Raw genomic sequence first — 13443 nt, 5'->3', positions numbered from 1 at the left:
TCGAAAGTCCTAAATATGAAAAAGAATATATAAACAATTGTTATACGTTGTATGCATGTTAAACAATTATTATACAGGTCGGTTCCATTTAAAAGAACGATTCGATTGTTGTTTGTACATGCACCATTGCGCTTTAAAAAAGAAAAAATGATGCTACGGATGTAGAGTACTCTTTGAGCCATTCATCTTTCTTATTCAACGTTTTTCTGTAACTGCATTGGTAACTGAATTACAGTCTGAAACAATTGCATAGACCACACTGTATATTACAAGGTTAATATTACGTTTTGTGTGATATATTACCACATAGTTATAAATGGAAAGAAAGTAACAATAAGGAAGTATTGACCGATTCTCAAAAGATTCAGACGTTCTAAACAATCCCTGTATTTTAATACCTTGTCTCGGCGAATTGTTTATACGGTCATTGATCTCGAGGCGCTGTTGCAAAACGAGAAAGATTCTCGGCGCAGACTATCGTAGATCAAGGACAACATCCGTGTTACTTGCCATACGAACGCCTAGAATCGTGCGAGTGAAATCGTCCTCCTCCGTGTACCGTAACATCTACTCTCTTTCACTTTTCGCGTACTTTCCATTTCGAACTAATCCTAGACGTTCTGAAGCAATTATCGTTCCAGAAAAGTTACTCCATTATGGCGAACAAGTTCGTAGCGATCGACAGACATCATTCGCCTGTTTCCCGAGATCAGTATCCTTGATTAATTGCTTCCTACGACAACTAATGACCATGTTGGTTTGAAACTATGGGGATTTAGTGGTTGTTAAACCCTCTACGATGATAAAATACATTTACTAGGTTTCAGTAGCATCTTTGGATACATTTGAACACAAAGGAACGTTAGCGTTCAATTTGGGCATCCAGATTTCAATTGTTATCCAGAAAACTTTTTAAGAATTAACTTCACAGAGTGTTTGATAATAAAGAAGCGACGTTAGTAAGTAAGTGTTAATTTTTTCAAAATTTTTGGAAGCCAGAAAGATTAACAAATTTTCGGATGGACAAAATTGAGTCTGTAAACAAAAGAAGTGTACTAAAGAGGATTCGATATTGCTGAAAAAAGTAGGCTGATATAATTATTTTCAATTATATGTAACTTATGGTGCACTGATTTGCTTCAGCTGATTATTATCAGCTGATTAATCATGCGTATGGTAAGTGTAAGAAGTATAAAACAGCAAATGTTTCCATTTTCCACTTATGGGATATAAAGAAAGACTCATGACTTACAAAATACAAATAAATCAATTTATTAAAAATAACAGTAAACGAATAGTATTTACACAACGTATAATATATACAAAACACAATAGCTGCGATAAGTAAAATAATCAGGTAAATGCGTCGCAGTTGCGAAGCGCACGCGAGTAGTCATTAAAGACTAACTAATTGTAAAACGCAGTCATGCAGGATTTATACGAAATTGTACGAACAGTCGATCTTCTGGTGATCGAAACTATGTCATATAATCCATAATACACGAATGAAATATTCTTCCTCGTTCCTAAATTCTCGGTAAATTATTCTATTGTTAATCTAATTCATACACGATGTACCGACAGATCCGTTTAATCCACTTAACATGCTAAATCGACATTGCAAACGTTATGACGATACTAATTCCGTTCGATCGAATTTCTAAACTTTCCATTTTCTCTGCTGCGTTTAACAGTAAACGCCAACTCGTTTAAAAACGAAAGTGGAAATGACAAATAGTTTCCTCGAAGTATCTCGAGGAGAATCAGGGGAAATCGAAACGATCGTTCTGAATTAGCGTCCTGCTATGTAGCAGTGAGTGTTGTCGATGAATCGCGATCGACAGTCACGTGACGTTAATGGTCGCGTGATGAGAACGCGGCACGAGGAATAACGCGATCATCACGATGTCGGAAATCGGTCAAACCGACCGATCGGAAACACGACATTGACTCGTCAATCGCTATTATTTTTTCTTGTAATAGCCTGAGAAACCACCGCCATGGCCGCCACTACCATGACCGCCACCACTATGACCACCACTTGAGTACGAATCGTAACCACCACCGGAACTGTATCCACCTCCGCCTCCACCGTGTCCACTGAAATAAAGATTTAATTATTAAGATATAACGTGGTTACAAATGAAAACATTAAGCGCGAAATTATGCTCAGGAAATATACAGATGCTTTCAATATCAGGGTTAAGAGCAATACTAAGAAAAAGAACATCTTATTACCTGCTTCCGAAGCCGGAAGATATGCTGTTACTAATGGCATGGTGTTCGATTCCACCGAATCCACCTCCTCCGCCGCCACCACCGTGGCCACCACCGAATCCACTTCCTCCAAAACCTCCTCCGCCATGGTGTGCATCAAAACCTCCACCACCGCCTCCATATCCACCGCCACCGCCATATCCACCGCCTCCTCCAAAACCTCCTCCGCCATGGTGTGCATCGAATCCACCACCGCCGCCTCCATAGCCACCACCGCCTCCATAGCCACCACCGCCTCCATAGCCTCCACCACCACCATGGTGTTCGATGATCAATCCTCCGCCACCACCGCCACCTCCATAACCTCCTCCACCATGGTGTTCATCGAAACCGCCACCACCGCCTCCAAATCCTCCACCACCGTGGTGTTCGATGATCGCTCCTCCACCACCGCCGCCTCCATATCCTCCACCGCCTCCATATCCTCCACCACCGTGGTGTTCGATGATTGCTCCTCCACCACCGCCGCCTCCATATCCTCCACCACCGTGGTGTTCGATGATCGCTCCTCCACCACCGCCGCCTCCATGTCCTCCACCGCCTCCAAATCCTCCGCCACCATGGTGAGCATCGAAACCACCACCGCCACCGCCGCCTCCATATCCTCCACCACCGTGATGTTCGATGATTGCTGCTCCACCACCACCGTATCCACCTCCTCCTCCAAATCCTCCGCCACCGTGATGTTCATCGAATCCACCACCACCGCCTCCGTAGCCTCCACCACCGTGGCCACCACCTGAACTGGATATTATGATGTCTCCGTGACCACCTGGAATAATATTTTTATTCATTCATTTGGAAGTAATCTAATCTAAAAAAAGATGCTATTTTTTCTTTGTTTTAATGATACTTTGTCTGGTACACTTATTCGTTATAAGCGTACTGTAATTGTAATCAATTCTAAATCTGCCTATAATTAATTATAAATTGTTCTACGATAAAAAAAAATAAGAAAAAAGGATCTTAATACGAATATTTTCTAAAAAGGAATACTATTTGTAGAAGGTTAATGCATGAAATTTTGAAGTTAAAGTAAAGCAAAGGACGACTAAAATGGGATTTCTAATAAAATCACGGTCAACGTCCAGCCTTGCAAAGAGAATCACGAAGTACGAAGACACGGTTACGGCAATGAAGTATGCGGATGGGTTTGTAACGTTGCACATGTGTATGAGTGAACGTAAGACGAATTCTCGGCTTCGAAACGAGCCGGAAGTGAAAAGCCACGAAACGAGTTCTACGGCTACGAAGGAGCGCGAGGGGAAACAGGGGACGCATTCTCTGCAAATCAACCAGATATCGCTATTGGTTAAAGAGAACGTGAGAAGATGCTCTACTCTACCATTATCTCTTACGACTCGAGAAACGCAACAAGAGCTTCTGCGTGCCTTTTCGATGATAGTAGTTTTCACCAAATTGATGAAAATTCTTTGCTTATATCCTTGCTATGCTTGCTTTGATAAAAACGACAGTAATCATTTTGACACATTTTCAATTTGAAGTTTTACCTCCGAATCCTCCGCCACCTCCGTGGCCTCCTCCGTGACCACCTCCACCGTGACCACCACCTCCAATGCTAATATGTCCACCTCCAAAGCCACCTCCTCCGTGGCCTCCGAAACCACCTCCAAATCCACCGCCAAATCCTCCGTGACCACCACCGCCTCCGTGGCCTCCACCGCCTCCAGGCGAAGTGACTATTATAGTCTGATCGCCACCTCCACCTCCTCCTCCATGATCATGTCCACCGTGATCTTCGTATTTAATAACCTTCTTCTCGTCATGCTGTATTATCTCCGGTACGTGGATTCTGATGTGTACGCTGAAAAGTTAATGGTTGAACATGCATATTAAGATTATTATCTTTCTTATAGTAATAAGATTTTAGTGGCGCCTGCGGCTACGTGTAATTGCTAATGTGTACTTACTGCTCTTTGCCAAATGTGGCAAGCGCGACGGTCAATATTGCCGCAAAGATCAAGCACCTCATCTGCAAATAGAACAACTTCATTAGTACATTTTTTGCTCCTTTCTTTTTTTCTGTAGAATTACGGAAGATTGAAAATGGGTGGCCAATATGTGAAATTGACATTTTACCCCTGAGAAATGCAAAGCCGTATAATAATTTCTATTCGAATTATATAATAAATTCTATGAGATAATTTATGTAAACTAATGGAGGCTGTAGAAACCCAAAATTTTCTGTACCTTTTCCCTATTCACAGCTGATAATCCGGGTTTATTACAATAAACTCTTTGGTCTTTTTAAAATTGTTCCAAAATTAACCTTCTGTAGAATTACGATGCCATCGGCAATTTCGCTAATCTATCGTCCTAGTATCATGAAATTGACCTCTATCATATCATCTCTTCGATTCATTAATAGAAGAAAATAAATCATTCTCCAATTACTTATTAATTACCTTGCTATATACATAAGTATATCATCATGAATACGATATTAAAACACGACTCAATTATTCAGCCAGTAACCCATCTACAATACTCTACTATCCTAACATCACGAAGACACTCCACCACTCAATCATCGATCTAACCATCCCCCGGATCCAAACTTATCACAAATGTAACTCCGATAACTTGAAACTCCCTAGTCGCGTATCACAACCGCGTATCGAATCTCGCCATCACAGATCCGTCACCCAAAATCCAACAGATTATCTCATCAGCACGAATATCCTTGCTTCTTACACTGATCCCGAGCTGCATGGTGCACCAGGTCCCTTCCTGTCCCTTTCTCGATCAGCTCGATTCTGTGGCCAGGAATACACTGTCATATATATCCAGCAAGGATCCTGGCTATATATATAGCGAGGCCGAATGAAGTACCGGAAGAGCGAGGCAGGTGGGGAGACGATGAAGATCGGTTTGCCCAACCAGCGGAGGAGATTCGAATCGAAGGTGGCCGTGTTCGAGCTCTCGTGCACACCGGCCACGCTTCGAGCCTACACGTTTCAAAAGCAATCAATGTACGTGTTCGTGTGTGTGTGCGTGTGCGTGTGTGAATACATGCAGAAACGGCCGTGACCCAGAGACATCAGAGAAATTCGCGCTTCGGGCGGTTTTCGGCATTGCTGCCCTCTAAGGTGACCAGGAAATCGCCGATGGCCGAGCTTCTGGGATTTTCTTCAGAGACATGTAGAAACGGACATTTCTGGTCTGCCTTCGAGGTAGTGACTGAAATTCTGAGTCGAGACTGTTATGGTGAATTAGTTAGAATTGAGCTTTGCAGGGTTGAGGATACATTTACGAATTTTTCTTTTTATTGTCCGTTTAAATCTGCATCGGTATCGAATTGAATTGAAACGTGAGAATTAAGAGAATGAATTTATGGTGAATTATATGGAATTAAAAATTTGATGAACTAGGTAGAATTGAATTCTTGGAGGTTGGAAATTATATTCAATTTCTATCGCCTTCGGACTGCATTGTGTTTCATTGAGAAACTTCAATGGAAGTTTATTCTAATTTGATAAAGAAGAACTCGTTTCTGTGGTAATTAATAATTCATGAACAATGAGAGGATTGTAGATTTGGAGAAACTATAGTGGTGTTTTTATAGCGTGAATTGATTAAAATATTTCGAATGTTAGGTAATTTGAATTGCTGAGTAATCGGAACAAGTGGAAAATTTAATTGCCATTTATTACAGTCGAATGAAATTTTATGAACGTTGATATATGTGTAAAACAGTTGGTTGTGTGTTTAATTTAATTATCAAGTGTTGTGTGTAGCCGAAGGAAATTCTAGAGATTGATGTCTAATATATCGGAGAAAGGTTTGTTTTATTCATCAAAGTGAAAATTAATCTTAAATTGATGTGTTGATATTTTAGATAATAAAAATATGATAAACATCAATGGCTCTATAGCGATATGTTAAAATCAGGAAAAATGGAATTGTTAAAATTGGAAAGAATCAACGAGGAATATGAAAGTAATTGTTATCAAGTAACGCTGATATACTTTCAAAGAATCGCAGAGGATTCAACGTCCGTATTTAACCTACTTCTTCGATATCGACCGTACAATGAGTGAAAGAACGTAAAAAATCCACGTGTATTCTAATTGAATGTGAGAAGGCATTTCGATGGCTATAGTTGAGTTCCCACGAGCCGTAGTAAGCGCTGTAAATCTCTTAATCCACTCTTTCATTGTGCCTTTTATTTTCTAGGAGCGAAGCCAATTCCACGACTAGAAAATCAATTCACTGCTTTTTATTCTTTCCTTTAGGAATACCTGAATCTTTTTCTCCTTCTTGTATAATAGAACTATCGGATCGGTGTACACATAAATTATTTCTACTTTTCTCGGTGATCCACAAATTCACAATTTACAAGAATCTACAATCCCAACGTTATTTTCGTAATATTTTCTTTGATATAACTTATGAAAAAAATTATTCGTGTGTTTAAAAAGAATAAGTCTTGCCAGCGCTCGATATGCCATTATTACAGCAAATTCCTCTTTAATATAAAATAAAATTTCAAAATATCTATTTGTCCAACAAGTTCCTTAAAACACCCCTTAAAAAGTGTAAACTGTACGGTGGTGGGCAAAAGAAAGTTCGAAGATATCATAACTTATCAGGCAAATATCAAGTTTCACCTTGCTTTTTTGTCCGTAACTCTAATAAATAAATTGATTTTTATCGTTATTATATATTATAAGGTGAGAAATTACGAACAAAAAAGCAGAAACGTACAAGTATTCATTAATGTTTCTAAGGTTCAGAGGAGAATTGCAACTGGTCGCAGCTTTTCCATCCGCTTGTCTCCTCGATCTCTCTCACATCCTCTTTCACGTGCAATATCGAAACAGGTATTCCAATGTTTCACGGGAGATATAATCTACGCTCGGTGCACACACGGTCTGGCAAAAAGTAGCGTTTTCCATTTCACTTTACGCTCGCCACGATGCGAACGTTATCGAGGCGACGATGCTCGACGTCGTCTTCGCGCATCAATTTACTTTCCTCGAAGGTCGTTGCATAAATCGGCGGCCAGAATTTTTTCGATATCTTGTTAGGCTTTCCCTGAGTTCCACTACAAAATAGAGCGGAGAGAACGCGACATACTCAAAGATACGCATTATACACTGAACTATTGGTATTGTACGAAGTTTATTACTATGATTACTCACTTTTTCTTTCAATCTTGGATCGCTATAATGGAATACGAAATTTAGTGGTGAGCGTTTTAACTTTAATTTCGAAGCGATTTGAAATTCTTCAGAGTCTTAAAATTCAATGTCTGCTCATATATGTAAATCTGAGAAAAAATTAGAGTTACTATTTTCTTCTCGTCCCGTTAAATTTGGTTCTAAAAAGGTTACAGTTCATTCTCCTCGAAATCGACTTTAAAAATCGAATTAAAAAATTTAAATTTAACATCAAATTTTGACATTAATATCGCGTTTATTCTCAACCTATCTATTAATCATGTATGCTAAATTGGTCAGTGGTAAATTTATTCGCTCTTTAATGGGAGAAATAAATGGACAAATTTTGCAAAACAAATGAAAGCCACTGATTTCGCGTTACGACAGAAATAACGAATTATAAGAAAATTTCGTTTCCTTATGAGATTTGCAAATGAATAATCGATTTGATTGTTTTAATAAATTATTTTAATTTTACAAGGAGAAAGTAGTAGGATCGGTGTTGATATGAAATATATTCAAGAATAGTTCATTTTTTAAACGTTTTTATTACGATTCTAAAAGCGATTTCGTGTTATAAAATGCATAATACGGAGTTCGAAGAATCATGCTGATTTGTTAATTAAAAGAAAAAAATAAGAAAGGAAACGTTGCATAATGTTAAGTATAAATACAATTACTTCGAGTAATAGCTCTATTTAAAAGTTCACAAAGACATCCGGCAGGTAAATAGTTTAAATACCCCAGAAACCAGTTTGGTTTCGTTAAAAATCACTCCATCACCGACTATCACTTTCGTGCTCTCTAGGAGTACTCTTACTTGATGCTGCAACCTACAAAACCTCTCTAATCGAACTGACCGATTACTTTATGTAACATGAACACGTGATCGGAAATCGCTTTGCTGCAATAACGATACATCTAAAGAATTTGCATTCTTGAGATGTTTGTAAAAATGAATTTTAGGTTCTGTTAGATTGGCAACGACTTTTAAGCAACAAATTAACACAAAGCGCTTGCGCCAGCTACAAGAGAAATTAAACGCGCAAAGGTGACGGCACGCGACTCGTCAGCATTAAAAGAAAGTTATTTATAAAGTTCCATCGCATAGCAAAATTAATATCGCAAATAGAGATGTTGCTAAATGATTGAACGACTCGTGATTTTCTAGCTTGAATTTTTTATCTCCGAAGAATTAAACACTTAAAATAAAATGAAATTAAATCGTGAAGAAAGTACTTTTCTTTTAGTTGCGTCATTCGTTCAACTAATCAACGGACTCATTTCACAGACGAAGTGAATTAACTTTAAAAAAAGAGAATAGTTTTAAGAAAAATATCGCTGTGAAAGTAGAACGCTCTTGTACCTTCATCGACTGTCGATCAAAAAAAAAAAAAAAAAGAAATAAAAAAGAATAAAAGAAAAGGAAAAAAGGAAGGGATCACAGACTTCGATAAACGTAGAAGCAACCCCGTTCGGTAGAATCGCAGCAATAGAGACACGTTTAGAATGTCGTCCCGCGATTAAAGATAAAGGCGAATCAAATTGGTTAAACCGTTTCAACTCAAAGGCAATCACGTCGTAACTAAAAACACGTGCAACCATTGACCAACAGTCGATGATCGGTGAAACTGAATAGGAATCTCGACATTGACATTCTCGATGGGGTTGATCAGCGGCAAAGTGAGCGGAGAGAACGGTAGCGTTCGAATAAATTTCGAATGGCATCCCGCTTTTAATCGTAAAACGACCTAACACTGTTTACTCTCGTGCGAAAGAAAGTGATCTTTAATCGATACCGCACCTATTCGATAGTTCAAAGACTGCTCGAGCCAGGATTTCACCGCAGAATCTACGATCGATTCAAGTTTTATTGTTGCAAGTTACAAGTTGGTCTTTATATGGCTAAACGACATAGAAGGTGAGTGTCCTCTTTTATTCGCATCTTTTTACATAAAAGCGATGTTGACCTTGTACGACCTTGTACAATCTTGACTCTGAGCTTGATAATGATGGTAATTAACATTACGTAATTGGCAAACATTTTTTACAGGAAATTACTGTGCCCGCCTCGGGTAAGCGTAATGACGATCATTGGAATTTCTTTATTAAGTCATTCGTTTTCTTTAACGTCAGGTACACTAAATTACTCTTATTATTCTCTATAAGATCGTTTACAATTACAGTCAATTACCACAGTGCAAAGAGAGAGATAGGCAAACCGCCTTGCGATCAAAGTCAAACACGGAAACAATAGATTGTAAAACAGCTTTCGCTTTCAGAAATGTTTCTTCGTCCAGCTAATTCCCATCAACTTCTCTACAATGACAGAGTAAAAGTGGCATAGGAATCCTCAAAGACTCGCGAGTTCGTAGCATCAGAAGCACCAGGTAGCATCATATCAAGGGAATATACTGAACAGAAAGTTTGTTCAAACATATATGCATACTCTTTCAAACTCCCCTATATGTACATACATATTTATTACAAATGAAGTAACTTAAACTCTTCTATTATGTAGCTATATTACACTACCCATTGCTTTTACCATTTCTTTTCTATTTTTACCGTTATCTATTCTGCTAATCTTATATTACACATCTATCTTTTTCTATCTTTATCTTATAATTCCTCCTTAATTGTCCATTAATCTTCATTAACTGCCTTATAATCAAGTACACATACGAATCCCCAGAAATCACAAACCAGGAAGTCCTGTCACAATTAAAGTTCAGTACGATCCAGAAGATCGCTGAAGATCATCGCGCAACCTTGCTATCGTTGCACGATGATTACGCGCATGATGGCTCCGTTCCTGGATAATTAACGAGCTGATTTATGCGCGCTGGTCGCTTTAATGACCGGCTGTTGCCAGGGAACGAAATAGAAAGTGGCGAGATATACACGAAAAGAGCCAGCGGAAAAGGGAACACCAGGGAGAGAAGATGGACGAGGACGCAACGCAGGGACAAGAGGAGAGATCGAATATTCGCACGAGACTCTGCACTCGAGGTAACTTCAGTATACCCTTTCACTTCTTCCATTTTCGTGTTCCGGTCTTCAGAGAGATTCCCCTGACGGGAGAATTGGAAATTCTACCCTGTGTCGTTTGCACGTTGCCATTTTTCAGATCGCTCTAGGATCTTTCCTTGTCGGTGTTACTGCAAGAAGAATGATCGAACAGATGTTCACAGAAGCATCGATTAATAGCAAAACTACCAAAATAGTAAAAATAACTTTTTTCGTTTGAGTTTCATAGATTTATGATATTTCCTGGGGAAATTTGAACGATTTTCTTTTTAAATATAAAATTACATACGTATCAAATTTCACGTGATTTTCATTTTGATTTGTCTGGTACGAGGTTCGTACTTTAGCCGCAAGCAATTCTTCCGGGTAAAACTACGTGGTTGTGGATCGACGAAGAAAGTTAAGAATGGAGAAATTTTGGGGTCGATGGGTTTATTGAACTAGAATTCGACTGTGTTTCTGTACTCTGCTATATATATTTTCCACGATGCAGGCAGAAGATTGTTCTGTATGCAAAAATAAGTGGGAAAATAAAGATAAAGATATTTCACTTAAGTTACTCTTGAGTCATCTGTGTATATTACGAAACATTAGCAGAAGTGGACAAGTACTCGATATTTAAAATGTTCAACTTTATTGCTAATAAAAGTTTATTGAATTTCAAGGAAACACCTGAGCATCCCCTTAGAAAACTTTCTTCTTTCACTTTATATAATCGCTGGCATTTTGCTAGACGAACACCGTCAAAAACTTTCAACGACGTTAATTCAATTCGTTGGTTTAATCATCGATCAGTTAGGCGAATGAATGCACATTCGTTGCAGCGCCTGAATGAGTCAGCTTGCTGATATTCCTTGATCATTTCCATTTCAAATAGAAACTGCACGTGTTCCGGTAAATTTACCGGAAAGAAAAATTTCGCTTTCCCACGAAATGCAAAGTGGCCGTGATGATGACGCGAAAAATGTACGTGGAACAACGTTTAGTACAGTGAAATAATTACACGCAGTTTGTTTCCGCTTTTCCAATAGCGTTTAGAGAAGAAAATGGCCCTTGCCACTTCGTTCAACCTGTACTCTCTTGTCTTCCTGTTTTCTTTCAGACAACTGTACTTGATGAACAACTATTTGTTTGTTCTTGTCAGGCTCTTAAGTAGCTATGTCGCAGCAGAATTTATGTTGACGTGCTCTATCGTAAAGTAACAAAGCTTAGAATTAATATGACTTTCCTGATACTTTCTTGGTGGATATGCTATTACAACATTCTAAGAAAATTTTAAGAAAGTAACTTAATAATTTAAGGAATAGTTTAAGGTAAATAATCTCAATGATTTTCGCGAATTAAATAAAGTATCCATCGGCTTCTGATCTTTTGAGAAATGAAAATAAATCCGTGAAATTTATTAATAAATTTGGGACGTGATTAAGATCGATCAAAAATCTTTGAAATATTTCTGAAAAATTTTGCATTTTATTGATTCATGCCCGGATCAAGTTCTGCTTACGGTTCATGGGCTTTGATATTTGATCGAAAGTTTCTAAGGCTGTGGTTCTTTAATATTTTTAATCAAAATTGTTTTCCCGATTTTTATATGAAATTTAACTTAGGACTCGGAAGATCGTCTTCAATTTTTCTTTGTAACAAATGAAACAGGACAAAGAAATTACATTTTGAAAAATTTCAAAAGTTTATAATTCAATTTAAGATACCACGAACAACACAATCAATCCATGAAAAGATCGCTTCGCAGTTCTTTATCTTTCTTCAAAGTCTAAATTCAAACGAAAAATATAATTCTTCCTCATGAGAAAGGACAACGAAATAAAGAAAATATTCGAGAATTTGCGAAAAATTTCATCCCATTTGCAATACTGCCGTGCAATGCAATATCCGTGGAAAACTGAAATCACGAAAAAATCATGAATAAAGTGGAAGGCCAGCTCGTTGACCTTTCAGCTTACACGCAAACTCGTCCAGAATAATAAAGTGTCTTCCCAGAAATCGAGAGGATCGGGCGACAGGCAAGGTGGAGGCGGTGAGTTGAAAAGATCAAGAGGATCTCGCATCCTCGCGCGATAGAGCGACTTTCTCGACTTTCGAACGTTCAGCCGGTCATCGGACCTCGGAGTGAAAGTAAACGAGGAAGATGTGGTCCTCGCGACCGTGGCATTCGATCGTTCTTTTATTCGTGTTCGAGGCTGCCAGCCGATCGTTTCATCCGTCTTGATCACTGGACCGTGACACTACATTGAGCCTGTTTCACGCTTGCCTGTAGTTGTTTCGATAGTTTTCATAGAATTTTAAAACAGTATTTGAACTTGATAAAGTAACCCTGCTACGTTCTTCTCATCTTCGATTCGGCTTTTTCACGTTGCTCTATGTTCTTTCTTACAATTAAAAAATTTATAATTAATATTAAGTTTGAAGAACGTATGGAAGCGCGAAATTTTACGTCAGAGATCTTTTTTAAAGTATTAAAAATCTGCTAAAACGAAGTTGAGAGTGAGATTGAGACATGAAAATTTCAAGGTTGTAATAGAATTACGGAAGAGAGATATTTGACGATTCACACAGTTTGAAACTTTATCGAATGACGTTTGCCTGTGTGGAGACTTGTATGATCATGTAGCAATGAAATCGACAAGTTCACAAAAAGTGGAGTCGGTCAGTTTTGCTTCTGGGAATCCCAATTACAGCAGTAAAGGAAAGTAGACTATGTATTTCACTTTTACTGGAATTTTACGATCACTTTTTCAGTGATCTCCTTCCGTTTTTGGGAAAAGAAAGAGCATCCGATTTTATTCGTATATGTACAAGGTGTGTATGTATGCCATAGTGGAAGAATCGTTGTTCACAAGTTATTGTTGTTCGTGAATCGATTTAATGATGTCAAATGTCGAGTATCTAAACGCTAAAAGAGATGCTAATAATAAAATAATAAAATAATAAAATT

The 13443-nt window shown here is 38.3% G+C and overlaps 1 protein-coding gene across 3 annotated transcripts; it reads right to left on the bottom strand.

Annotated features, from left to right (window-relative positions):
* Positions 1-1248: 1248 nt before the first annotated feature.
* On the bottom strand, positions 1249-5240 carry LOC105665972 (glycine-rich cell wall structural protein). Of its 3 annotated transcripts, XM_048407742.1 has the most exons (6): positions 4704-4985; positions 4489-4614; positions 4209-4270; positions 3789-4102; positions 2239-3049; positions 1249-2100 (listed from the first exon to the last, which is right to left on the bottom strand). In XM_048407742.1, exons 3-6 carry the CDS (start codon positions 4268-4270, stop codon positions 1965-1967), a joined length of 1323 nt encoding a protein of 440 aa, XP_048263699.1. In that variant the 5' UTR covers positions 4489-4614; positions 4704-4985; the 3' UTR covers positions 1249-1964. The 3 variants fall into 3 exon arrangements, with proteins under 3 accessions (XP_048263699.1, XP_048263698.1, XP_048263700.1); XM_048407741.1 differs by lacking the exons at positions 4489-4614; positions 4704-4985 and adding an exon at positions 4993-5240; XM_048407743.1 differs by having other exon boundaries at positions 4489-4985.
* Between the last annotated feature and the right edge of the window lie 8203 nt (positions 5241-13443).

Source organism: Bombus terrestris, chromosome 7 (genome assembly GCF_910591885.1).
Source record: "Bombus terrestris chromosome 7, iyBomTerr1.2, whole genome shotgun sequence".
NCBI classification, from domain to species: Eukaryota; Metazoa; Arthropoda; class Insecta; order Hymenoptera; family Apidae; genus Bombus; species Bombus terrestris.
Note: the sequence above shows the minus strand (reverse complement) of the source record. Positions and strands in the feature narration are given on the sequence as shown.